The sequence below is a fragment of the Gymnoscopelus microlampas genome, assembly GCF_963454915.1.
Source record: "Gymnoscopelus microlampas genome assembly, chromosome: 11".
NCBI lineage: Eukaryota > Metazoa > Chordata > Actinopteri > Myctophiformes > Myctophidae > Gymnoscopelus > Gymnoscopelus microlampas.
The window spans coordinates 27,536,894-27,564,215 of NC_139948.1; the positions used below are offsets into that span (position 1 = coordinate 27,536,894).

The 27,322-nt window shown below is 42.2% G+C and overlaps 2 protein-coding genes across 4 annotated transcripts in view; one reads left to right on the forward strand and one right to left on the reverse strand.

Moving 5' to 3' along the window:
- Positions 1-816: 816 nt before the first annotated feature.
- Positions 817-16,243, reverse strand: LOC311055266 (ankyrin repeat and fibronectin type-III domain-containing protein 1). Of its 3 annotated transcripts, XM_084071393.1 has the most exons (20): positions 16,020-16,243; positions 13,253-13,314; positions 12,760-12,908; positions 12,143-12,407; positions 11,307-11,507; positions 10,750-10,863; positions 10,270-10,367; positions 9,880-9,970; positions 9,126-9,233; positions 8,496-8,595; positions 8,072-8,201; positions 6,750-6,869; positions 6,429-6,535; positions 5,647-5,761; positions 5,165-5,331; positions 4,800-4,980; positions 4,446-4,608; positions 3,575-3,741; positions 2,679-2,883; positions 817-2,513 (listed from the first exon to the last, which is right to left on the reverse strand). In XM_084071393.1, the coding sequence occupies exons 3-20, from the start codon at positions 12,877-12,879 to the stop codon at positions 1,774-1,776; spliced, it is 3,192 nt and encodes a 1,063-aa protein (XP_083927519.1). In that variant the 5' UTR covers positions 12,880-12,908; positions 13,253-13,314; positions 16,020-16,243; the 3' UTR covers positions 817-1,773. The 3 variants fall into 3 exon arrangements, with proteins under 3 accessions (XP_083927519.1, XP_083927517.1, XP_083927518.1); XM_084071391.1 differs by lacking the exon at positions 13,253-13,314; XM_084071392.1 differs by having other exon boundaries at positions 12,760-13,314.
- A 3,996-nt stretch (positions 16,244-20,239) lies between these two features.
- mei1 (meiotic double-stranded break formation protein 1) overlaps positions 20,240-27,322 on the forward strand; it is a gene marked incomplete at both ends in the record, with an annotated part of 87,696 nt that continues 80,613 nt past the window's right edge. The window contains 4 exons of the mRNA XM_084070697.1: positions 20,240-20,386; positions 20,813-20,936; positions 25,537-25,587; positions 27,107-27,180. Of these exons, the coding sequence (XP_083926823.1) occupies positions 20,240-20,386; positions 20,813-20,936; positions 25,537-25,587; positions 27,107-27,180 (396 nt within the window). The remainder of the gene's footprint in view (positions 20,387-20,812; positions 20,937-25,536; positions 25,588-27,106; positions 27,181-27,322) is intronic.

Consider the following 27,322-nt stretch of genomic DNA (forward strand, 5'->3'; position numbering starts at 1 on the left):
AGGGGTCCCTGTCCCCCCAACTCTAGTCTTTAGTAAATAGAAAGAAAATGCATTTTCATGTCGGGATAACAATTTTATCCAATCAGGAGAGGGTACAACATGTTAATTGGGAATTGATGACAAAGAACTGAGCAGACAAAATTGGAACTGGAACACTATAAATTGAAGCTGACAAATGGGTAATCTCTCTTGATTAGCTAAAATTGGCAACCCCGCTGAAAATATTATTGAACAAACACACTATAGCAATGATTACTATCAGAATAGCCTATAGAGCTTTAACTTTTTAAAGAAAAACCTTTTGTTTGAACCAAAAAATAGGCTAACACTTAACATTATCTTGAAATAATTCTATCATGACAATCAAGACACTTAAAATTGCTGAATTGTAATGTTTTTAAGTCATGAATAATCACGAGAGCATTGATGTGGGTAGGAGCTAAAACTTGTTAAAACTAGTTTTCTTATCCATTTTATCCGTTCCATTTAAAATATTTTTTGGTCCTGGATTATAGAATTTCAAAATCAGATGACACTTCCAAGGTTGTAGCCTCTGTCTATTAACCTGCACCCAATAAGAAAAATGATGATACAAATTATCAGTTGAACAAAGTTTTTGACCTGTTTTCAAATATCCACTTAAGTGTAATTTGTTAAATCTCACCCCATCCCTGCCACCACCCCTACATACAATATATACTACTAATATAGACCATTGAATTAACAGCATTATAATAGTATTATATTGCTATTGTTTCAGAGTGTGTGTGTATATATATATATATATATATATATATATATATATATATATACATATATATATATATATATATATATGATATCAATATCTTCAGTCCTGCAGGCGATGAGTGGCATTCTTCACTTTAGCCTTACACTGTAGTGGCTTCATCTCAAATTTTAATTGTAATTAAAGTAATTAAACCTCCTACTCTCTATATCAACTTGTAATTGTTCCCATCAGATTATCTAATGCACTGAATCCTATATCACAGAATAGATGTAACTATAGTAAGAGATAGGTAGAAGTTAATACAGACAGTTATTGGTACTGTAGGTACAGTATTGTCTGTGTCTAAAATAGGCTGTGATCTTGAGTTTGCCCTATAGTAGGTTGTTGAGGGGTAATTTTCAGTGTTTCAGTTATATGGTGTTATGAAAAGCTTATATCCAGTCTGTAATATTCAGAATAGCCAAGTAACTGGAGTTTAGAGTCAAAATGCTGATGAAACTTGAAGAAATTCCTTTGAGATTACAAGAGCCAAAAGTACCACTGAAAATGAAAGTAAAGGATGTCTGGCTTATTGTATACAGACAAAACTGATATCCTTATTGCAGTATACGAACAGATTTTCATGCATGCTGCCTTATGACTAATCTTATAAGGCATGTTTTATTACTTTGAATAACATTTTAACAAGTCGCTGTATATCGGCTATTTTTCCTATTTTAAAATGTTTTTCAAAATAATAAAACATGCCTAATATGATTAGTCATAAGGCATAAGACGCCGCACAAAATAGGGCCCTTTGTGTGTTGTAGAATAAGGATGTTGATGAAGATGTATCCTTAATGCTTACAATGACCCAAAAATCTGTTTGTGTGAGCAAACTGCAGCACCATCTAGAAAAATAAAATGTCCTTCCCTGTAGGCTCAGAGGCAACATCAGGGATTTAGTGGTCAGGATGTGTGCCTGAAGTCACCATGCTGTGCTGAAAAGTTTGGCAAGTTATCCAGGCTCGTAAAATACATCATCAGGACGTGTAAGAGGAGCTGTCCCACTCCACTTGGCTCCTCAATGGAATAAAGTTCCCCTTGTTGGGAAGCGGCATCATCGCTGCTTCCTGTGGGGGTGAATCCCATCTCACAGCAGACGTGTCTTGACCCGGCAAAACTGTGGTCTCACAGACCGCCTCTTCCCAACCAAGTTCTGCTGTCCCACTGTTGCTGTCACTGGGACAGATGTCCGAGTGTGAGAGACTCTCGGCTTCGTTTGTCAACTCTGAGCTTTCCAAATCAAACAATGCAGGGCTTTCACCAATCCCCAGCCCAAAGCTCTCAAGCATTTCCAGAACAGATGGTGTCGCTGGGTCACTCGGAAGACTCTCTTCATCTATGCGACTTAGTGTGGGCAAGATATGCACCAGTTCTGCCATCTCCATGGGTTCGATCACCTCACTAATACTGGGTGGAATATCGGTCTCCACGCTGTAGGGCTCTGCTTCCACCAAAGCATCATATCCCACATCCGATTGGCTGACGACAGCGGGTTCTATTACCGACTGAATTAAAGCGCTTTCGCATCCTAATTCCGATTGACCAATGGTGGTCAGGTCCATGGTTGATTGGGCGTTGACATCAACGGGGTACCCCCCCTTAGCCACACCCTCCATTAAAACCATAGCAGCCTCTTCCTGAACGACCAACAGGCCTCCTGCTGGAGTGGAGACCTCAACACTGACAACATTTGCAGGGCTCATGCTGACTAAGGTCTCTGAAAGGGAAAGACGTTCAAATAAGTTAAGATCTTTTTTTCAGACTTCTATGTCTTCACAGTTCTCTGCTGCAGAATGTTTAACATAACCTTGAATAGGTCTTGTGAGAGTAGACAAGGAGATTTATTTTCATATTAGGATCGTCATAATCCTTAATATCATACCTGCGACAGTTCTCTGTGCTTGTAGCCGATGTGGCCAAGTCAGTCTGGCAGTCAGACTCCCCTCCTCTTCCTCTGTGTCAGGAGGTGGAGGAGGGTCTCCTCCCATCACCAGGCCCAGGGGCACCGCCCCCACCCACTGCCTGGACCGAACACACTGCAGACAGTCCATGATCCAGCGGGAATCTCGCCACACTGCGTCAAGACGCTACAGGAACAAGTTCAAATGTAATGGGATGGTTATGGTGCATGTATGAACAGCAGGATCTAAACTGAGTGTAGAGTGTGCTAGAGTTTGATGAAAAACAGGACCATGGTGATTTTCCAGACACTCCTACCAAACATATTTGAAGCTGTACCCAAACATGACAAATCATATACAGTCTATATTGAGAACAACATGTGGACATGGTATATTAACATTCACATTTGCTTCACTGAAATGTAATATAAATGTACAATGGCCCAAAGTTGGGGCAGTTGAAAAACCTTACTAGCATGAGACACGCAACGGATGGGCACATTTATTCTAGCCTGCTTGAGTTTGGTATTTTTGGGGCTTGTCGTGCGCCAGTGGGAGAAGAGGTTTAGGATGTTGTAGGTGGGGGGTGTAGTTATGGGGTATGTCAATTACAAATCAGCAGCACACTGGAATTTTGGTGTCAACAAGGAACACTATTTGTGTAATTTCACATCATCTGCTCATGGCGGCTGTTTGAAGTGCTGTAGATTTGACTATTTGATTGGCCATGATTGAGTCCACCTGCAACACACCCACTCACAATACGTTTATTCAGCCTAATCCAACCCATTTTACCACTGTGCCACAGTTACTCCAATCCACTATGCATTCAGCGCTTCAGGATGGTTTGCCTTTATCCCAAAAAATAGATTTTTACCTGTGACAGCTGAGTGATGTGGCCCAGACGTTCCCGAGACTCCTGTACCTCTTTGGTGTCCAAGGCCTCTCTCAGAGCCTGCTGGGCTAGATGGGTGTCCAGTTCCAGCCTTACCCAAGCCTGGCAATACTGGTACAGGAAGTCTCGCTCATACGTCCAGAAGTGAACTGGGTTGAGTCGAGGTCAAGGGAAGAGACAAACAAATATTTTAAAAACAGCAAAAGGTTTTAATTTTTTTTAAAGCAAAATTGTAATTGTAACATGACAGTTTTCATTCATACAAACCGTCTAACCCAGTATCTTAAACTTCAAAGGTTATGTAACAGTTTGGGCATAGTTTTAGATTTAAGGAATAATCTGAGGAGAAGTTTACCCTAAATGTATGCATATAGGCTGCTCTTCTGTCATGTGAGCCCCAGTTTGCTGAACACTTATTTAGAGATATAGCCGCTTTAGTTGTTCCAGATTTTTTTCTGTGTCCTCACTGTCCTGCACTGCTGTTCTAATTGTCCACCCTCAGGTACTTGGAGTTGCTCTGCAAAAGTAGCATATGTGCAGTTTGCAAAGTCCTCTCTAGCACTGATGCAACACGGATGCAAGATACAGGCGAGACCTCTCCAATGATTACCACTGTGGTTTACTGGTCTACTAATCCCCAAGAGAAACTGAGGAAAAAAGAAAGTTACAGACTACAGTAATAATATAGTAATATGTTTATGTATTGTCCCACTTAAAGTATCATTGGTACAAGTGGATTGTACGGTGCCATGTTTTCTAGAACTTACACAATTGGTGTCTTTATAATTTATTTATCTAAACTAAAATCATGTTGTTCTTTGAAACACAGGAATCCGTGAGCTCCTGTACTTACCCAGCTCAAAGACCTGCAAGGGCATGGTGAGGCCAGGCTCCTTAGTCCCCACCAGAGGCCAGTAACTGGAGCTGAAGTCCTCACTAGGAGGCAGCAGGAGCAGCATAGATACTTTGTCTCCAAACTGCAGGAGCTCCCGGGTATACACCCCATACTGATATGCCTGCAACAAGAACACACTGCATTGTAATCATGAAATAAAATGCAGATCTTGTGTTTCACAAACAGTAATTGTAGTAGTAGCATTATTTATGAATCATTTATTGCTGTTTGTAGCATCATTAATGTTGGAAGATAAATTCAACAATCAGTACAGTGGGCTGATTTGAGGTAATGGAGTGAAACCATGTTTACCCTGTAGAGGGGGATGTTGAGCTTCGTCAGAAGCAGAGTGACTGCTGCCCTCAGGGATCTACCAAACTCTCCAAGCCCGCTGCTCTCCATCAGGCTCTCGTCCTCGCCACTTAACAGGTTCTGAGCGCTGCCACCGGCCACTGTGCTGAAAACGTGGCTCTGTAGCCACGTCCATTCTTCCCTATCACACAAGGAGACGGTAGCCACAACAATCAGGAAGACGGAACATTCCTTAGACTATGAAATCTTTACAATAACTAGTGCGGGGCATAAGCATGCAGCAAGGTATATTCAATCTTAAACCCCACAAAATTAGCTTACTCCTGATGGACTGCATTGGGACGTTGCAGCTTTAGAGGCATTACCTGGACACATGAGGGTTATGGCGGACTCGTGTGTGGCAGAGCAGGTTTGGCAGCCTCTGTGGTACCAGAACCCTGATCTGTTCAACAGAACTGCACAGCTTCAGGATGCCCACGTACAGGCCTGGCTGGGCCCACTGAATACTGTGTCTGTGGAAGGACAACTTCTCCTGGAGAGAGAGAATGAGGGGAGGAGGGTTGTGAGAGAGATTGTTTCATTAGTTGTTTTCTTCCACTGTGGTTTGGTTTCTTTGTCTCGTTTTATTTGGCCTTGCTGATTGAATTCAGATTCTTTGTGGGATTATTTTGTGTTGCATAGAGCAGAGAGGAGAAGTTCTACAAACAAGTACATAGAGTCTACACAGTTCTCAATACATTTCTACAATCATTAAGTGCTCAGTAAGAGTGCTCTCTCTCTCTCTCTCTCTCTCTCTCTCTCTCTCTCTCTCGTGCAGACACACACTAAAAAACAAACACAAATTAACCTTGAGCTGCTCTGTGAGTGTGTCCATGGCTGTTGGCTCTGGTAGCAGAGGGGTTCTACCACGGTTCTTTTCCAGACGTGTCAGGGGCACCCAGTGGAGTGGAGGGTCAGGAAGGCTGAAAGCACAAGGCAGAACATTCATTTGGAAGCAAAACATGCATATGTAAAAAGCACAAAACATCAGGGCCTGTACTAACGTCACCGTAGACGTAAATAGATAGTACCCGCCAACAGCAGGTACTGCACTAGTAGTACTAATTGTCTTATCTCTGCCCGAGACCTACAGTATTAAACAAAAATGTTTAACCAGGAAGGTTTCCCAATGGACTGGCAGTGGTTTGGGATCCCATGTGGGAGATTTAGATTCAAATCCAGTTCGTTACACAATTTTTTGTTTAAAAAAAATGTTTTTATGAAGCACTCCCAATATGCCTTTTGCTTGACATCCACCAGGCACACAAGCATAAGTGCGCGCATTCTCATTGAAATGCATTGACCAGACATCCTGCTGTGGCCAAGTTTGGCTGGAACAGTCACGCACAAACCTGCACACGCAAAAAGCGTGTGTGTGGATGCTTTTTTGGTGGGTTCGAAGCGTTACTGGCTTTTAATGACCAGCAGCAGCAGGCAACACACTCACTGCTGGCTTTCCTTCACGGTCAACTAGTATACAACCTCTATATTGTACTTACGGTATATTATTCATATTTGTAAGTTATCGTAGCCTAATATTACAATCATATTTCATGACTGTATTATATAATGATGCTTTTTAACACTAACCTTGGAGGGTTTGGGAAGTCCTTGACAGTAACAAGCAAGACATTGCCCTGCCTGTCCTTCAGGGGTTCATAGTAAACCTGGCCCAGATCCACAGTCCCAAGGGACGACTGGAGAGACAGAAAGTGGAGAGGAAGATGAATTGGAAGACAGCAGCAATGAAATAATCGAACAGAAGAGAATGGAGATAGAGTAACATGCATGAGAGTAAACTAAAGCGACGATGGAAGAGCAGGAATAAGAAGAGAAGATGATTAAAAATGGTAATTAACTGCAGTTTAACCTTTTTTTGTAACATGAGCAATAAGCTGCTTAATGTCCTACCTGCAGCTGGGCGACAGCTCTCAGGATGTTGTGTCTATTCTGAAGGAGGGATGAGGGGGAGGAGTGAGCAGAGGAGAGGGCCTGTTGGAGCCAAGGAACCTGCTGCCACGCACATGACAGCTACAACACAGAGGTAAATGGAGAGATTAAAGGTACCAACATTTTACCATTAGATAATACTCAGGTAAACTGTTTACACTTTCAGTAAGATTTTACTGTGTACAAGAGAGAGTGAGACAGGAAACAGCGGGAGGGTGACAGGACTTGAGCTGGGCCCAAACCCTCAATGTTGCAATTATGTGGGTTGAGAGAGGGAGGGAGAGAGAAAGGGATAGAAATGTATTTCAATTAGTAGCAGCCTACACTTTATTACTGATATAATATCTTCAGATACATCTCAGTCTGTAAGAAGGTTGTGAACCCATTGCGTCCTGGCTTTTTTTATCCGTCTCTGCTCAATGGACAGCAGTTAACACTTACTGTCGTAAATATCCATAGAGCTCTGACACAAGGATGCATCAGCTTTGTCATGCTTTAATTGGTGGTTTAACGATGCAGTAAGTGATTTTCTTTTCAAATTCAATCAAATAAAGTGTTAAATGGGTCTATATTTTCATAGCAATGATTTATGTGTGTGTTTGTTCAGTAACGGGGGTCTCACTCTCTCTCCGGCTCTTTTTAGTAAACAATAAAATACATTTCAGGTCAGGACACCAATTTTATCCAATCAGGAGAGAAACCTCATAGGATGCAGGATAAACAAGTGAAATTGGAAGTAATGACACAAAGAAATGAGCAGACACATTTTAAACTGGAACACTATCAAACTGAAGCTGATAAATGGGTACTTTCTCTTGATTGAATGAAATTGGCAACTCACCTGAAAATGTATTTTCTGTTTATTAAAGAGATGGCGAGGCGGGTTGAACAACCAGTCAATAGCAATGATTTCTATCTGAAATAGGGCACCCAAAACACACCCGTGACTAATTCAGAGGCTTAACCTCTGAATTCAGAGTGCCAACCTTAACGCCCAGATAACGCACCTACCTCTCAATATTGGTGGGGGAACACCGGCGACACAATTTGATCCCTGCGTTATGTGTGCCATAGATCTAAATAGGGCCCTAAATGTGTATTGGAGGAGACATCACATGCGATTGTCTGTGCGGTGACAGGGATTATGTAATGTAATCATGTAATCCATTGAGGAATTGGCACTACAACTAAAATTGGGGAGAAAACAATGTATTAAAAGGGGGGGGGTAGAAAGAAAACCCTAACTGCATATATTGGCAACATCAGAGCTACTGACAGTTCACCTTGGCAAACCATAGGAAGTCCTGGGTGATGGAGGTGGAGCAGCACTGGATCTCCACTAATGGGAGTTGGTCCTCTGCTGTTAACAGGATGTTTTCCTTGTGGTAGAATATTGTTGCCAGGTACACTCCCCTAAGCAAGTAGATACCAAAAAGAGACCATGTGAATACAAAGGCAGAACAAATCAACAGGTCACATACAGTAATACAGAATATGCCCCCCGCCACCACACTCCTTCCTGGCCTTGTCACACACACTATCTAATCACAAAAAAAAGTGCCATTGGAATTGGAGTACCACTGAAATTAATAGAATATGTTTTTAAGTCAAGTCTAAATTAGAGAATATAAATAACTATTAAATCCCCCACCACAACAAGAGACCAGGAACAGAGGAACCGAACAGGCAAGACAGATTTGTCTTTACCTCTGCAGCAGACGAACAAACTTAGTAGCTGACTGGAACAGCTGTTTGATGCTTCGGGTCACAGACAGGCGCTTGGTGGGGCTCAAGGGCTTAGAGTTCTCTGCAGAGGAGAGGAGAGGAGAGGAGAGGAGAGGAGAGGAGAGGAGAGTGTGAATTGGTGAATATCTTTTTTCTCTTTAGGACATTCACAAATGGTGCATGATCCATCTAATAAAGACAAAATAGAAACAGAATAAAGCACAAATAAATAGAACATTTTATATTCTGTAATGATGTCAATATACAATAGGAAAAAAAATCTAATACAGACAAAATGGAATAAAGTACAGAAAATACCAAAAGTGCAAAGGATATGCAGATTCACTTATTGGGATTATTTGGTGTTTTAGCTATACCTAAACATGCTGGCTTTCAAGCTCCAATCTCAAATATTGCATTACAGCTTGTGTCTGGTAAGTCAGCAATTACAGCAAAGTACACAACACTGGCATTTGAAAGTGTCTGGTACTCACACAAGTAGCAGTGGAAATGCAAAAACAAAACAAAGTTATACTACTCAATAATATAAGCAGTGTTGTTACAACTACCACTTCTACTACTGCTTCTACCATTTAAACCTGTTGATATTACCAATGCAGAATCCTTTGTAATGAGGCTCTCTTGTCTGTTCTAGGAGTTTTTGCATCAGGCCTTCCTGCTTCCTGATCTGTGTCTTCACACCAATGCACTCCCTCCAGCCTAAAAGAGAAAAGAGAAAATAGAGAACAAGAAATTTAAAATAAAATAAACCCTGCTAAAACTGAATTTGTCTATTGATCTAATCAAACTAATCTGAGAAAATCTGAGAAAATCACTCCGACGTCAAGATCTAATTTTCAGGAAAGCCCAGAGTGAGCGAGCTGGGTCCATGGGTCCATGGTGATTAGTAGACAGGAGCAACTGCCTGAGAAACCTTCTATGTGCTTCGACTGTGTAAGTTTGATTCCTCATTCAAGCCACGCTGTCATGTCTCAGGCTCATTTTTCACAGTCTGTCTTCATTGTGTTAGTCAACTATGGTAATAATTCAGCAGCAGCAGCAGCAGCAGCAGCTGTGTGCCATAATCTATGGTCATATTTTGATAAGTGTTTCTGTTTTGCATTTATATTAGCACAATAAATCTCTTTTTTTTTCTCTTTACATTGTTGTTTCTGCTTTATTTGACAGTAGTTAGTCGCCCATTTTCTTTTAATGAATCCCTTTTATTCAGTACTTCTGAGCCAGCCATGGGTGGATTCCACTTCTTCAACATAAAACGCAGATGTCGGGCAAGCAATTGTATTAGATTGTGAGAAAGAATAGAGTTTAGGGTATTTATCAAAGGCTGCAAATTCACAATACTCACTGGAGGGGGCAGCACTGGCTGGAGTAGAGCTCTGGGACGAGCCCCATCCCTTCACATTGTAGGCACTCACTCTCACATAGTAATGGACTCCCTTTATTTGGGCAAGCATCAGAGCGACACATTATTATTATCATGTACATTAACCTTATGAGAAGCCCACTCCAGGGCAAAGACATCACACACACACCACTCATAGTCATTACTAATTCATCTGGTTAAATGAAGCATTCCAGATAGCTAAGTATTTGCCTACAGGACGTTATGGCTCAGAACAGGAGATGATGGGGAAAGGGATAAGTATAAGTGTGTGTGTGTGTGTGTGTGTGTGTGTGTGTGTGTGTGTGTGTGTGTGTGTGTGTGTGTGTGTGTGTGTGTGTGTGTGTGTCTTACCATTGTAAGTCCTGCGATGCTGTATGTTGGAGTCTTGGTGTCTGTAACCTGGACTGAGCCGAGGACGCGTTTGAAACTGGCTGAGGTACTCCATTCCACTGCAGACACGAGACAATTCCACTGACAGATTACTGCCTGGCTTTACTCAAAACCCCACAGAGAGAAGCGGGGATGGAGAGATGTTTACTGTTTCGGGTACTCAGTGTGCCTAGGTGTGATCTATCTTTGGCAGACAAATACGACTGTGAAAGAGTCGTAAGCAGTTCTAACAAGGCAACAAGTATTGTACAGCAATTGTTTCATACCAGTAAATCATAATTATTTTCCCACATCCATCTATCAATCAGTCCATGCATTCATCCACACATCATCTTACCATTCATCCTGTTTATTCACCCTGCAATTTATATTGTACCTTTTCATTCACCCACCTTCCCATTGATTCATCCATTATGCATACAACCTCTTTCATCCACCCACCTCTGTAGCGGGTGATTAGCCCTGTGGTGCCACTTTCTGACTCCCTGATCACTACAAACAATGAAGAGGTGCTGGTCACCACGATGGATACATGACTGGGAGGTCCAGGAAGATCTGGAGAAACGGGGAAAGGACATAGACAGAGCATCAAAAGAAGACACATACACAAAACAACGATAAAAATGTATGAGAATATGTGGTCATATTGAAATAAATATGTCTGAATGTTCAACCCTTTGGGCTCATGCACATTGTACATTTTCTCTGGAAGGAAGTTCCCCTTGAGAGCTGAGTAGAAATCAACTTTCCCAGCCCCTTAGTCCTCGATCTAATCACCACTGGTTTCGCGATTTGAGACTGCCTTTGTCTAGTTTTGCTCTTAATGAGTCTAGCCAGTGGGTTCTTGAAACATTCTCCTGAGACAAGTCTCGTTAAAACATTAGCTTATTCTTGGCCCGTGGGGAATACGAAGGAACAGGCCTGTGACGTAGCTGGTGTCCCAAACCACTGTTTAAAAAATGTTTTTCTGACCCTACAGCTGAACCGTGACCTCTGACCTGTGTTGTGGAAGTTCTCCCTCATCCTGCAGTACAGCTGCTGCCTGAGGGTCCAAAGGCGGAGCTGTCTCTGGGCGTCAGCCTGTGCGTGTGGCCCCGCCCCTGCTTTCTGCTGTAACTCCTCCTTCTTCTCGTCCACCCGTTTGCCTGCCAGCTCCACCAGAGCATCCAGCTTCAATGCCCAATCTGTAGGTCGACATACTGATGGGGAGAGGAGAGGGAGAGGTGGATTGAAAGAGACAGGGATTGAAGCAAGGACAGGAGAAGGGAGAAAGCGTGGGAGTGTTGGAGAAAGATAGAGAGAGGGAGGGAGGGAGAGAGAGACAGGGGGAGGTGCAGAAAAACAAATAGAGAGATTGTAAAAACAATTGAGAAACAGAATTTGTGTTGCTTTATATACCAAGAGATAAGGTTCTCTGCATCATTTTAAAAGCCATCCTCTCCCATTAGGATCACATTTTACTAAACCTAATCTGAGTTTTGTTAACTTTTGCATAGTCAAACGGTAGTAAGATTCATCGATAATGCCTTCCCCCATCGCTTTCTTACCCTCAGACTCTATAGCAGTGTTTTATACTTATACCCAAGGTACACCAAAGGGCAAGTGAAAATCTCAAGGTACGCCTGTATTCAAAGCAAAAATGCGCCACATTGTGGTAATGCGTCAAAATGTGAAGCATTGTGTGCTTGTAGATCTGCTATTTTAAAAATAAAAATAAATAAATTGCCCAAAATAAAAAGTGGTTAAAATGAAAAAAAGATTGAGGTTACAGAATTTGCCTGTGTATTAGGAAATGAGTGCTCACAAAGTACTTGAAGACTTTAAGTGCACTCACAGACAGGATTGTGTCGGGCTCCAGCCTTTGTCAACACATGGAACAGAGGAGAATTGTGGGCGAGAGCAGCCACGTCCAAGGGGACCAGGCCCTGATCGCTCACCCTGTTCACCCCCTTCTCCCTCTCTCTTTCCCAGTCCCTCTCTTTCTTCTCTCCTCTCTCCCACGCGCCTCCTCCCCCTCCACAGTTTGTACGGTCCCTGGACAGCAAGTTTTGCACAGCCAAAGTGTCCTCATTTTCCACTGCCTCCCACAGGGTCTTGTACTAACACGAGAGAGAGAGAGAGAGAGAGAGAGAGAGAGAGAGAGAGACAGAGAGAGAGAGAGAGAGAGAGAGAGAGAGCGAGAGACAGAGAGACAGAGAGACAGAGAGACAGAGAGACAGAGAGAGAGAGAGAGCCATTGGGTGAATATGGAAAAGGTGATAACAGACAATATAGAAAGAGAGAAAATAATATTTAAGACACATGAATGTGAACTGGGGCGAATCAAGTGCCAATTAGCTTACCATGGCTTAATAAACAAACAGTGACTGGGACTGGGTCAGTGTACAACGTGAAACACTGCTAGGTGAGCCTTTCAACATGACCAAAAGAAAAAACACCAAAATATCTTACAGCTGTTGCAGCCTTGGACGGGTGTCTGGGCGTGTCCGTTTCCCCGGCAACTGACGAGTCTCCACCCCTTAGTCTCACGGAGAGGTTCCTGTAGATGCGTTTGGGCGAGACAGGACCCATGGAACGCCTGCGCTGCGGAGTGTTCCTCACTGACACAGACATGGTGGAGGGGGGAGGGGGGGGGGGTAGACGAGAAGGGGGGAGAATAGAGGAGAAGACAAGGAAGGAGAGGAGAGGACAAAGGAGGAGAGGAGAGGACAGATGAGGAGAGGACAAAACAGGAGAGGCGAAGAAAAGGGGAAGTGAGGAGGGACGAAAGGAGGTGAGGGAAGAGAGGAGAGGAAATTAGAAGTAAGGAGAGTACAGAGGAGCAAAGGACAGGGCAGAGAGTTTGGCTACAGGAAGACAGAGTATGGGCTGGGTGAAGGTGAGAGACTAATGGGAAATGGATGAAGGATGGTTAGTTCATAGATAGAAAGATTGGGACTCCAACCTCTGTGAGCCACACACGAAAGATGAGATGAGATGAGATGAGAAAAGTGTTGCAAGAAGGACCTGAGGAGAATGAGGAAAGAATGAACATTGATTAGAAACAGTAGAGAAGAGAATATTGGGTGGAGAACAAGATGAAGGCAGAAGGGAAGGGGTGCAGAAAATACAGTCCTGCTTATACAGATCCGATTCAGTGGAGGCTGAGCTGAGCAGTGCTGTGGTGTGGTGTGGTTGACTGGGTGGATAAATGGATAAAAGTTACAAAGCCTGTACACAACGAGGGAAAAATGCCTTGCAGCACTTCAGATGTGTGTCTCTCACTCCTCTTACTCGTGTTCCTCCTTCACCCGCTGTTGTGTGATGTTGTGTGATCTCCCCTCTATGGAGTCTCAGTCAGCACACAAATGCCACTGAAACCATTAATCTAATTAAAGTGAAGAAAAGGGGATTTTATGGACGGGAGGCCAAACTCTAGGCCATGAAATGACAGACCGTATATTCAGACTAATAATGACCATTGCTTTGGCTAAATAGGAACAGAGGTTGTTAATGAATATCAACCTCATTCATTACAAGATCAAATTCAGTTATTACTATTATAGTAATAATGGGTACATCATCAACTGACTTTTTGCCATTCTTAAACTGTCACTGTCTGTTACTGCAAAAGTTGTCCTCCTACTTTGTCAACCTTTTTGTTTTTCCGCACTTTGAGCAAAATGCAGTCTGTCATCACTTTCTCCTCCTTAGTCACCAAATCTCCTCTTTGATTTGTTATATTCTTTTTTTCCCACCCCATTTTCACTCCTGTCCCTTTTCACAACCCTGTAGTTTTGACTGATGTTCGCGTCAATGTGGTTTACGTCATGCCCAAGCCCTCAAATCTCAAATTCATCTATGGGAAAAAGGGGGAGTCTGTGTGTGTTTGTGCGTGTGTGTTTGTGCGTGTGTATTTGTGCGTGCGTGCGAGTGTGTGTCTGTGTGTGTGTGTGCCTGCCTGCCCGTGCACGCACGTGCGTACATGTGTCGGTGTGAGTACAGAACAAGGGAGGGGGCCCTGCTCAAACTATCTCTGTCATCTCTCTCTCTCTCTCTCTCAGGGCCTCATCCATTTCCTTTTGTCCCTTCTTTCTCATCCAAATGAAAAGCCTCTCACACATGCTGGTTTAAGACACATCTTTATCAATATAAGATCCTGCTGTTATGACTCCACTCCACTGTCCCATGAAAGTGAATACTGCGCTCATTGGTGGCAGCTGGGGACACAATCCTGTCTGTCTGTCTGTCTGTCTGTCCACAATGACGACATGTCCTCGCATGACATTCTAGAAGTCCTCTGTGTCTGCTTTTATGTGACACAACAAATCAAAATCATCACATCTCCAACAGTACGTGTGCTAAGTGACTAGGTGTATGTGGGGGGGTATACGGGTAGGCCTGTGGGCAGACAGAGCCTTTCCTTTGTTTGTTTATCATATTTTACATGACTCATGGAAAGTGCTGATGGGAGAGACTTGTTGAAAGAGATTAGCTATAGGTTATGGAGGTCAGGAGGTAGGCCTATACTGTATCAACAAAAGGCTAATCAAACACAGCAAAAAAGACAGATCAATTAACTCTGACAGTGTAAAAACTGACCCATAAGTTAAATTAACAATTTTGCCATTTGCAATGGCAGACAGACGAAACGCAAGAGTCAATGTGTAGATAGCTACATCATTTACTCATGCCTGGATGAAGTCGGTGGAGACAGGGCATGTATCAAGCTTTCTGCAGCAGTGATGTGAATAATAATAAGAATTATAGGAATCAGCAATTGCTCATACTATTTAACAACATAATCAATACGCCGTGTGTTCACAAAACGCCATAAACAAGTTGTCGTTTCACCGCACTAAGTAGCCTAATTAAACTGAAGAATGCCAAGTACAAATTATAGCTGAAGCATATAGAAGCACCAATAAGGCCCCAGCCGGCTTGGCTCTTGTCTAACTGCCTATAGGTCTACTACCACCACTGTGGTTCACAGCAATGACATATCTGGACTCATATTTCTCATCAGGAAGTAGCCTGGGTAAAATTGCAATCATTAAGCCATATCATTCAGCATAATATGGCTGTACTGTAGCCTATATTTTTGTTTTCGTTTTCAAACTGTTTATATGATGTTTTGCATAGTAGTGTCTATTTGTCATTAAATGTTTCGATGAATTGTACAAAGGACCCCAATCCCAATGGAAACAAGCCATAGGCTTTCTTGGGTTTAAAATCCTCTTAGCAGCAGACCTTGTATATTGTTGAACTGTACTTTTCTGTGCTTTTATCCCCAAACTGCTAATAAAGTATTCAATCAATCAAAGGGCTTTATAATTTATATATATCACAACGCTTAATTGCTGAAATGCGAAAGTTGACAATGCCATGTGAATATGCAGGCTGCACATTTTACATTATATTTCCACAGGCTCTCAAACATAAAACGTAACCCCACTATCATTCGTCATGATAAGAACTTTAAGACAAAAGTCTGTCAGATCATGAATCATTATAAATTGCTATAGTTCAAAGTTGAGACCCCCGCCCCCCCACACACACACACACACACGCACGCACACGCACACACACACACACACACACACGCACACGCACGCGCACGCACACACACACTCACTCAGAAAATCCACACTCTTGAATTTCAAAGTAGCCTGTACAGTGTACAGAATGCAGAACTAACTACTGAAACTTAAAGTAGAGTATCGCATGCCTACCTTGGACCAACTTTAATTGGCTGTCCTGCCGTTCCGGTAATTTGATTTTCCTAATGCGTCCGTCGTGCATTCTGTTAATGAAGTATCCATTCATGCGACGAGTATCTTCTTCTACATACATAAATATTCACTTCTCCTCCGTGTCAAAGCGCAGCGCAGCGCACCTGAACGGGCCGCGCGCTGAGAGCAGAGCGCTGCTACTAGTTACCATCGCCCCCTCCTCCCACCACCATACTCCTGTCTACTGCTTTCCCCTCCTTCCACCATCACACACTCCTGTCTTCTCCTTTCCCCTCCTCCCACCATCACACTCCTTCCTGTCTTCTTCTTCTTTCCTCCCTTCCCTTTTCCACTTTCCTCCTCTGTTCTGTCACAACAGTGGGCAGACCCTTTAGAAAAATGTAATCATGAAAATGTGCTATTAAGCCTGTATTTTGAGTTGCAACATGCCCAATGACTTAATATACAGTATTATGTTTTACTGTTGCCTACAAGAAATGTAGCTATTTAAAAAGTGTATAGACCAGTATAAGGTAAGAAAGCTTAATTTGCACACAAGCTATGGTTACCATATAGTTAGTCTATACTACTTTCACATTCATCTTTAAGAAACTGTGGTGTCTAGGAAGAACAAGAAACCCACGTCAGGGGGCCATGTACGGGCCATGAACAGGAAGCATAGTGTCTCAGCTTTTTCTTCTTTTTCTTTCTTTCTTTTATACAATTCTTCGCACTATTTTTTTAACTTCAACTTCAAAAACTGTCGCCACAACAACTGTCACCACTTGTAATACAGGTTCTGAAACTAATGCCAAAATTATTGTAATGATTTCAGCATTATGATAAACTGAGGTGACTGGAAACAAACTAGTCTATATTTAGGATGGCTCAACGCCCCCCACATTAGTCCTACTTTCACTACTGGTGGACAAAATCAGCATACATACAGTTTACAGTTTAGGCATTTAGCAGACACTCTTAATCCAGAGCAATTTACAGTAAGCAAGGACGCATCATAATACATCAATAATAATGCATAGAAATAGTAATCATAAGCATAAGCTAGTGTTTTGCCCCGTTTTGCCCCACTGCACTATACGCAAGTACGCATAATAAGTGTAAGCGCGAGTAGCCAAAATATGTGTGTGTGTGTGTGTGTGTGTGTGTGTGTGTGTGTGTGTGTGTGTGTGTGTGTGTGTGTGTGTGTGTGTGTGTGTGTGTGTGTGTGTGTTTGCATGCATTTGTTTACACAGGACGTAATCTATAGGCCCCTAGCTATTATGTCCCACTGGCAGACTATCTGAGCTCCAAACAATGACATGTTTACTTCTGAAATCTCCATTTATGCTCGGACAGAAGCTTATTTATATTTATCTGCAGACTTTATTGGCTCCCAAAGAATAGTCAATGTGAAAAGGTTGTCAAATAAATTTGACAGATATGCACTAGATCTCACCTGTGCAGTACAGTGAGGAGATTTCTCTCTCTTTCTTTCTTTTGTTTCTCTCTCTCTCTCTCTCTCTCTCTCTCTCTGAGGAGCTAATGCAGTCTAGACAAATGGATTCAACTTCCATCGAGGCATAAATGGAGATTTCAGAGGCAAACATGTTCCAAACCACTGACATGGTCTGCTACTTCTCTCTGTCAGCCTCTGCTTTGACCACTTCCTGCAACAGTGGAGAGGGGACCGTACACACAACCTCCGAATTGTTTAGAGCATTGGTAATTTGTCAGAAATAACATTTATTGTGCAAAAGATTAATCTCCAGATACACAGACACAGACATGAGACACAGACACACGCAGACAGACACACACACACACACACACACACACACACACACACACACACACACACACACACACACACACACATTCAGTCTACATGGGTATGTGCAAATAAACACTCGCCCACGTATACATACACACAACTCATAGTCATGTGTGAATAAACAACATGCACTCAAAATACACACACACACACACACGCACACACACACACACACACACACACACACACACACACACACACACACACACACACACACACACACACACACACACACACACACGCACACACACACACACACGCGCACACACAGTTGCACGCAAAATAACATATGCACACACAACAGCATGCATTTGAATTTCCATGCATAAATACATTAGTCAAATTTCATGCTTTCTCATGCTGCACACACTTTATTTGATGTTCAGTAAACTTTTTTTCAGTATGTTTGGGCCTGTGTGTGTGTATGAGAAACACAGAGAGAGAGAGCGAGAGAGAGCGAGAGAGAGAGAGAGAGAGAGAGAGAGAGAGAGAGAGAGAGAGAGAGAGAGAGAGAGAGAGCGAGAGAGAGAGAGAACAAAAATAGTTAGTGAAACTGTGAGAGACAGGAAGACAGACAGACTACAAATTGACATGTTGGTGGCTGATACTCGCCCCCTCACTTCATCATCAGATAGTCCCTCGGCTGCTGAGAGGCTTTTGTTGTCATGGCAATAACCAAATTGTGGCCTTCAATTTTAAATAATACTGCAACAAAACACCCATACACAAACATGCACATAACGCACGCACGCACGCACGCGCACACGCACACACACACACACACACACACACACACACACACACACACACACACACACACACACACACACACACACACACACACACACACACACACACACACACACACACACACACACACCCTATGGACGAATAGATTCAACCGCACATTATTCAACAATGACATCCCTTGGAGGATAAATTGATGCCAATACATCATTGTGAAGATATTCACGTCTGTGTCCTGCTGTTCAGGAAAACGATCTCGGGCAGGCCCACCCTTGAACTCAAAAGAAAATGTATAGAAACTTTAGGAAAGCACTATGGTATGGTGGGAAAGCAAATAGCCTACAGTATGTGAGATGTCTAGCTGGTGCATCTTTCCATGAACTGAGACACTGGTCCCCAGAGCAGTGGTTCTCAACCTTTTCAGGCCGTGACCCCCCCCAAAATAATCATATTTGAACTGGGGACCCCCCACCTTCCCTGATAAGCACTAATTGTAGGAGTTGAGGCATTACATTTAGTTTGACTCGGTTCCACAGATACATATTGTAAAAATAGCAGATCTACAAGCTCACAAGGCCTCGCATTGCGAGGCGTTGTGAGCTTGTAGTCTACAATCTACAGAGTTGTCTACAAGTTGTAGATCGGCTATTTTCTAAATGTGTTGATATTTTGATATTATTTGGCTATTGTTTGACCAATGTTTATAGTATAGTTAGGTACTAAAAAGGTCTTAAAGTCCTTAAATTGTCACTTCACTGTCATCTGGGGACCCACACAAAATCATGTGGGGACCCCCCTGTGGGTCCAGACCCACAGGCTGAGAACCACTGAGCCTAGAGAGAAAAAAAGACAATGAGATATGTTATATCTCATTTCCCTTCTGTCATAAGTTATGACTAATTTGAGCTAAATAGAACATTAATTCACAAAGGAGTTCTGTTCTGGCTGTGACCACACAACCAGCATTTCCATAACTAAATGTTATTACGGGAGCCCATGTTGTTTGTACAAATGAAGCTGTGATGATTGGATGAAATCATAAAAATAAATAACTATTTGACAAATAGCACCATTCTACGTCAAGCCCCGCGCATTTACGGTTATTCACGACAGTTTCCTGTGCACCGACATTGGTGACCTATCGAATTCATTAATCTGTCTACTGTATGTACCCACAATACAAAGCTTGCTGTAGACTAGCGTTTGTTTTTTAAGTGACACAATTAAATAGTGACCTCTGGAGTCACAAAATTCGATACGTCACCAATTGTGATGTAATGCCAAGGATGACCGTGGTACTCTCAGAGTCGTAACTAGCTACAGCAAGTCAGCAACATAGCTACATTTTATTAAATAAAAATAAATGACTAACATAATTTACTAAGCCTATATCTATATACAAAAATACAGTAAATTAAGGTTAATGTATACTTCGTTGAACAACCGAGTCAGGGTTTTCAACTGAAGAAGAAACCAGAAACAAACCAGTCAAAATACTTTGTTTTAGTCGTGTGACGGAGTCACGGAGTGGAAAGACTTTTCTCAACAACACAAGACACTTTCGTAGACAGCACAGTTATCTCAGTCCATAGCTATAACCTGACCACGTGTTCCACAGACGAGGAGAAGGAGAACCTAAAGTATGACAACAAGCGTGGACATTGTTTACGACAAGATCCACTTCAGACACGACTCGAAGTGGACGGGTCGCCTGGGGCCTCCAGACGGTGGAGGGGTGATACTGTGCGTTGCCTGTGTCATTGAAATGATGGAGAGTGGTGATATTGCGGTGAGGCATCTATGACTTTGTTAAACCAACATATTCCTCTTTTAATTCCCAGGGAATGGCCCCAGTCCCCCACTCTCTCTCCCCCCCTAAAGAAAAAAAAAGAAAGAAAAGAAAACAGGCCCACTTATCTACAGTTAACCACTTAATCACCATATACCGGAGTCCCTCAGGGCTCAATACTAGTGTATTTTATGTATTGTGTTATTGTGGAGAAAGCTTTAGCTGAAAATAGCTTGTCGATCTGCTATTTTCTGTGAAAAAAGGATGCTGGGGTTTAAGTGGTTGAACTCAGCGTGCCTTGGCATCAATGTTACTGTTAATCATGAGCAATATTGTGAAAATGTCAAACTGCAAAAAACTAAAACCTCTCTCACTTTTGTGATCATCCACACTGTCTCTCTGTATTTCTTTCTTTCTGTTCTGTAGTCAGTGAGGAAGTCTGTGGCCCTCTGTGGCATCATTGAAATGCTGAAGTTTTCACCAGGGGCTTTGACTGACCTTCTCCAGCAGGACCAAAGGGTCTGTCTGCACTTCACTGCTTCCCTGCTGGGTAAGAGACCTCTGCACCCCTACAGCATGTACTGCAGTAATGTCTATTATTAAGCTGGCAGTTGACAACAAGTATACATTTGGGGGGGATCTAATAATAATAATCCTGTATTCATGTGGTCTGTTATCATTGTGTACAGAATGAGACTTAGGAAACACTTTATTGCTAAGCATTGGGCACACAGGACTACTGTCAAAGTAAATGGAAATACAGGACTCTTACATTATAGTGTAATATTACATTGCGTAATGTGTACTACACATTGAGACAGTAGAATATCCAAAGCGCTTTAAAATGTGCATTACATTCTCACAGATTCACGCCATCGGTGGAGGCATGCAATGCACCAACCTGCTCATTGTTAGCTCTAGGGGGTTCAGTGTCTTGCTCAAGGATACTTTAACATGAAGCCAGGAGGAGCAAAGGCTCAAACCAGGAACCTTCCGGTTCCAAGATAGCCTCTCTAGCTCTCCTGAGCCACTACCAAAACCGCATAGTATTAGACTGCCCTACTTTGGGTAACAGAGCAAGGCCCCTATTTTTGACACTGCTAAACCCGCACCCACCGCCCACTACCTGTGATTTACTGCCCACTACCCGTGAATTAGGGATAAGGGAGCTGGCACTGTCCCTAAACACTATTTTGCGGCCGATATACCTGCTACTCCTTATGCCGACTCCACTATTTGCGCCAGGAGGTGTGGCTGTGGGCGTGTTGTTGCATTATCCCCAAAATTGCTATTTTGACCACACACGTTTGGGAGAGTGTATAGGGAATCGAAATCTTGGTAGAGCGCGCCTGCAATGGACGTCTGCAATGGATGTCTGGAGACGGCCAGGGCGCACAGTGGCACAACATTCAAAAGCTCTCTCTCTATACTAATTCTCAACAAATCTCTGTGATTCTATTTTTCCTATAATCAGCAGAAGGGAGATTGTCTATTCCTTGTGTCATATAAGATGATAGTCTATTCAAAGAAGACAATTTGTGCGTCGCGCAATGCAATGCTCTCCAAATTACACCAGTTTTATTCATCGATTACGCAGGAAATAATGAACTGATTACAAAAATATAACATTCTCTCTAATCAGTAACATGTAGGTGATACATATGTCTATCAAATGTGGTTTTATTGAAAGGGGGATAATGGCTTGCGCAGTCTTCTCTTAAAGGTAATGGCATCTGGAACGGTGATTGGTTTTATTATTGTAACACCCAAACCACACCTATGCATAATGTAACGGGTAGTGCAGGTGTTTTGCGGGTAATACAGGTGTCCCAAAATATCAACTTTTGTTGGGGAACGCCCCTTCCGCAGTCCTAAATCCCAAATTAGTGGGTATAGCCAGTTTGGCCCTTTATAGAGCCCCAAGTCTAAAGACACACGATCACACTCAGTTCTGATGATAGTTTTACTAGCCCTCTATTCTGTGATTAATATTTTGTCCATCTAGTGCAAAAGCTTAACTTGACGGAATTTTAATGGGCTGTCTAGGGGTGATAATATGCAGATGGAAGCCGAGTAGTGCAGCCTGGTTCGTGTTCCATTCCTCTGTCCTGCTCTGTTATTTGATTACACCGTGTTGTTAACGTACCATATTGTGACAGGCTATTATAAATTCTCTCAGGTAATCACAGAGTGAAACTGAGGACAAAGATGTACTTCTGCAGTATTAGGTATTAGGTACTTGCGTTACTGCAATGCGAGTTTCAAAAAGTTCAGTTGCAGCTCTTCACTAGTGATTGGATTATTGTGGAATTGTTAAGGAAACGCATGCACGCAGGCACCACGCACTCACACACACTCACGCACGGAGTCACGCACGCACGCACGCACGCACACATGCACATACACACACTCGTATGCACATCAGCTCGTAAACTATTTACATAAACAATAATAGACCACAAAGCATGTTACGAGTTCCCAGCTTTTCCAATTACAGCACTACAACATTTGAAGTTGCTCAAAATGTTGCACCATTACACATTTTTTGTTGGCCTCCGTGAGGGACTAGCTTAGAACAATACTGTCACTCAGTTATGCAAGTTGAAACTCTGAAGCTCTGAAGTGGGCTGTGGCAATCAGGTAAAAAGTGTGCTATGAATGTCTACGGGCCTCATTGAAAAGTAAAGTTGTTTGACTTTGTACTAAATTGTTTCACACGATAATTTTAAAGAACAGAAAAAACAACAATAACATGACAAAATTAATGACAAAATTAAAGCACCCAGAGCTGGATAACACTGGCGACAGAATTGTGCACAAATCTACCGTGATATGTAGCATCGCCTGTCATAACGAGATTAACCCGAACCAATCAAAATAAATAGGGGTGTAAACAACAAAGGAATATATGACTATAAGTAGCTAATGAGAGGAGAGGAAAATCTCAACGCTATAACGAGTGTGAGCTACACACACACACACACACACACACACACACACACACACACACACACACACACACACACACACACACACACACACACACACACACACACACACAGCGGTTTTCTCCTATATTTCCTCAATACGCATGCACAAATACTTTGTATGCATGGCCAGGTCTCCCTTAAATGCTGTATGTGAGACCTAGCCCTTTCCTTCAGTAAAAACACCCTCTAGATGACGGTCTATATACTGTTGATTGTTTGAACAATCCTGAGATATAAATATGCAAAGTGTGGGCATAGCTAGACATGGTCACGCAACCTAGCTCAACCAGAGGCACAACAAATTAATATTGAGGGGTGAACGGCATTACTGCTTAGTGTGCTGTCACTCGCAGCAGGTCTGGATAGTCTGATGAATGAATGCCTGCCTTTTAATCATTCTTTCTTGCTTGCTTAGTCACTTGCTAGCTCATGTGACTGTATGTCAAGATGAGGTGTAAGGGATTATTTCTTCTTTGATGAGTGACCGAAAAAAGGGAGTAGATCATTGCTGTTTGATGATTTTTAGTTGACACCATCAGTTGTTATTAAATCACAAAATCAGTGGGTAAAAAACCTTTAGAATGAGACCACCAGCCACACAGATTTAGCAGTGGGTCTTGTTGACAAAAGCTGAGGGCAAGTGTTCAGATTGATGGGAAAATCATTAAGATGGGAGATTGCACATTGTTACAAAGTAGATGCAGGGTGAGAGACTAATGTAAGACCTTTCACTGTGCAAGACAACAATTGAACAAGGGAGTAAATGCTCAATTAGTCCTCTTTACATCTATTCTTTCATTACTACATGCTATATATACATACACATATATGTGTTGTTGATTTCCTCTCAAAGTTAATTTCTTGAAACAATTTGCACAAACAGCACCACACAATAGACCCGGAAAAGCCTGTAATTTGCTCAAAATCCTTAGTTTATCACTCAAAAGTATATATGTATGTCAATGAACATGTCAGTGCCATCAGAAAGTCATTGTGTCATTGTTTACAAACAAGATAGGCAGAATGCTTAGCCATGTTGTCAATGTAACAGCATGCTCTGTAAGCATTTTGATTGAAAATGCCACTTTTTCTGTATGCCGTATATCAATTTCAACAGTACAAAGTTACACATGACTGCATTTGGGAGATTAATTGCAAGAGATTGGATTGAATTCATATTTATACTTTTTTTTACTACAATTTGTTGACATACCATGTCATTACAAATAAAAAGACAAGAGTAAGACTGTTTTACATCACTGCAGCACAAAGGACAAAATACAAAACTAGAAATGTGAACATAGGAAACACTGCTAAAACAGAACTGTACATGCAGCACTGTATGGGGAATTACAGTGCAGTCTTACTACACCTCCTGACGTTCTTGTGTGTCGGGACACAGCTTCTCATCCTCATCACAATGGATATCTTCACACCCTGCATTGGTGAAAGTCAAGATTTACCTGAGCACAATTAATCAATTAAGGGCACATTTACAACAAAAATTATGACAACTGGTTTAACCATTTTGCATGCATGGGACAAATGTATAACACGTTTGTTCAACATTACAGCTATTGATAATGAAGGAAACATCAGACAATTGCATATAATCATTCGAATGAATAGCATATGCTCTTCAAAAGAATGAGAACTTGCATTTATGATATAGATGATGTGGAGGTAGAACAAGTAGTTCTTACCAAAGATAATGAAAAAAGCCACTCAAATCTGGTTGACGAAAAGTGATGAAAGGACACCACATAACCCATGATATTCCCAAGGGTTAATACGGGAGTGGTGGGCAAATCAGCAAATAAACTGTAAAAGGAACTCAGCATGTCAAACATAGAAACCATGGCTGCTACATTGATCAAATGCATTTTTTTCCTTTGTGAATAAATACGGCTATGACTATGTGATGAATTGATCATTAACCTGGCACTTGAGGTTGCCCTCAGTAACCAACCTTTGTTATGTGCATCTCTTTACAAAGCTTTTATTTTTCCTTTTTAAACTTCCTTTTTAAGTTTCTATGTACATTTTTCCCCTGGCTCTCTGTTATTTCATTCCTCCCTGTGACCTCTGCTCATGCATGTTTTGGGTTTGAGGACTATGCCATATAAATCCAGCCTGCTTTTACTGTTCCCCTTCCCCCAGGGATGCTTCATACTGTAGAAGACCGAACCACTCTGGAGCAGGTCGTCCAAGGTGAGGACACATCTCTATGTGGGTGGTATAGTATACCACACATGCACACAAAAACACATGCATGCACATGCACACATACAGGCATACACCCTCCTCAGCAGACTATTTGCACTTGAAGTAGTACAATTTGTGGTTGTATTAGTGTATTGTTATAATGAATGCATTCACGTGCGTGAGCACACATTTGAAATATTTATTTATGTCCACATAAACAGAAGCACAAGAATGCCTTGTACAAAGGACATAAACACTGCCAGTGCAGTCAGATAATGGGGAAACAGCCAGTTACAAAGTGCACATAAGGCAGAACATTTTTACATACAATAATGTTGGCATACTTGTCAAACACAGCAGACAACAATCATGGGTAAAGGAAACAACGCCTCCTCCAAATTGAGCGGCTTCCTATAATAGCTGATATTGAGCAGTACCTTGCTAACTGTTTGGCCCTCCTTTTGGAGAGGCCGGCCATTTGAAGGCCCCTCACAACCAACTTGTGCGCACGCTCGCACACACACACACGCACGCACGCACGCGCGCACACACACACACACACACACACACACACACACACACACACACACACACACACACACACACACACACACACACACACACACACACACACACACACACACTGTACTCAAAGTAAATATGTTAATAGTGATTAAGCTGTTAGGACTCCCTTTTGACTAGAGATCATATTCAAACAGTATCTCTGGAAGCTTTTGACCTGCCTTTCACTGAATTCACTTGGATTCTCCTTTCAGTGCAGCAAAGTGCCTGTCCCTCTTTATGTCCCATGATTGATTCAGTCTGCTCGGCACATACTTGTCTCTTGTCCTCTTTTAAATGTTGGCCTCTCGTTGAACAAGGAGGAGTTCTGGGGGGGAGCTCTCAGTCACACTTTTCAGACTGCAGCTAGGTCTTTTAAAATGTAATATGTTTTGTTAAGAGCGGCAGCAGAATTATTTTATGGTAGCTGGGTTTAAACTCCCAAGGGACCAGTGCAGTTTAATATTTAGAGCGGTGCTTAAGGTTTGATAGCGCAATGGCTCTGCTCGTAGAGAATGCATAAAGAACACAGTTTTTGAAACTGTCGGTGAGGCTCTATAAATAATGCAGCCTGAAAATATGTGTGTCTGTGTGTAAGTATGCATGCAAGTATAATGTGTGTGTGTATACTGTAAATTACTTTATTGGTTTCACATACTGTAGGCTGCATGTTAATCAATAAATAGATTGAAAGTTGAAACCTGTTTTAGTGTGTTTTGTCTCAGAAGTTATATACCACAGATCACAGTATTTAATTGTCTCTTGTTTTTGTGCTTTGTGCTTTGTGTTTTTGTGCTTTGTGCCTTTGTGTGTGTGTGTGTGTGTGTGTGTGTGTGTGTGTGTGTGTGTGTGTGTGTGTGTGTGTGTGTGTGTGTGTGTGTGTGTGTGTGTGTGTGTGTGTGTGTGTGTGTGTGTGTGTGTGTGTGTGTGTGTGTGTGTGTGTGTGTGTGTGTGTGTGTGTCAGTGCTGGTTCAGCTACTCCTAGAGCTCCAGAGTGAACAGTACATACGCTATGTTTTGGATGAGATACGCACACAGGTGAGACAGCCCACACAAATCAACAAACATACCCCCCATCCCCCACACACACACTATACGAGCTATATTATTCTCACAAGATCACACGTGCATGCAGAGGAACACACACACACACACACACACACACACACACACACACACA

Coding starts and splice junctions, on each gene's coding strand:
- LOC311055266 (XM_084071391.1), bottom strand. CDS start 16,140: ATGTATGTAGAAGAAGATACTCGTCGCATGAATGGATACTTCATTAAC. Junction 12,909..16,019: donor CCAATTAAAGTTGGTCCAAG/GTAGGCATGCGA, acceptor TGTCTGTGTCAG/TGAGGAACACTCCGCAGCGC. Junction 10,864..11,306: donor GGAGAACTTCCACAACACAG/GTCAGAGGTCAC, acceptor CCGTTTCTCCAG/ATCTTCCTGGACCTCCCAGT.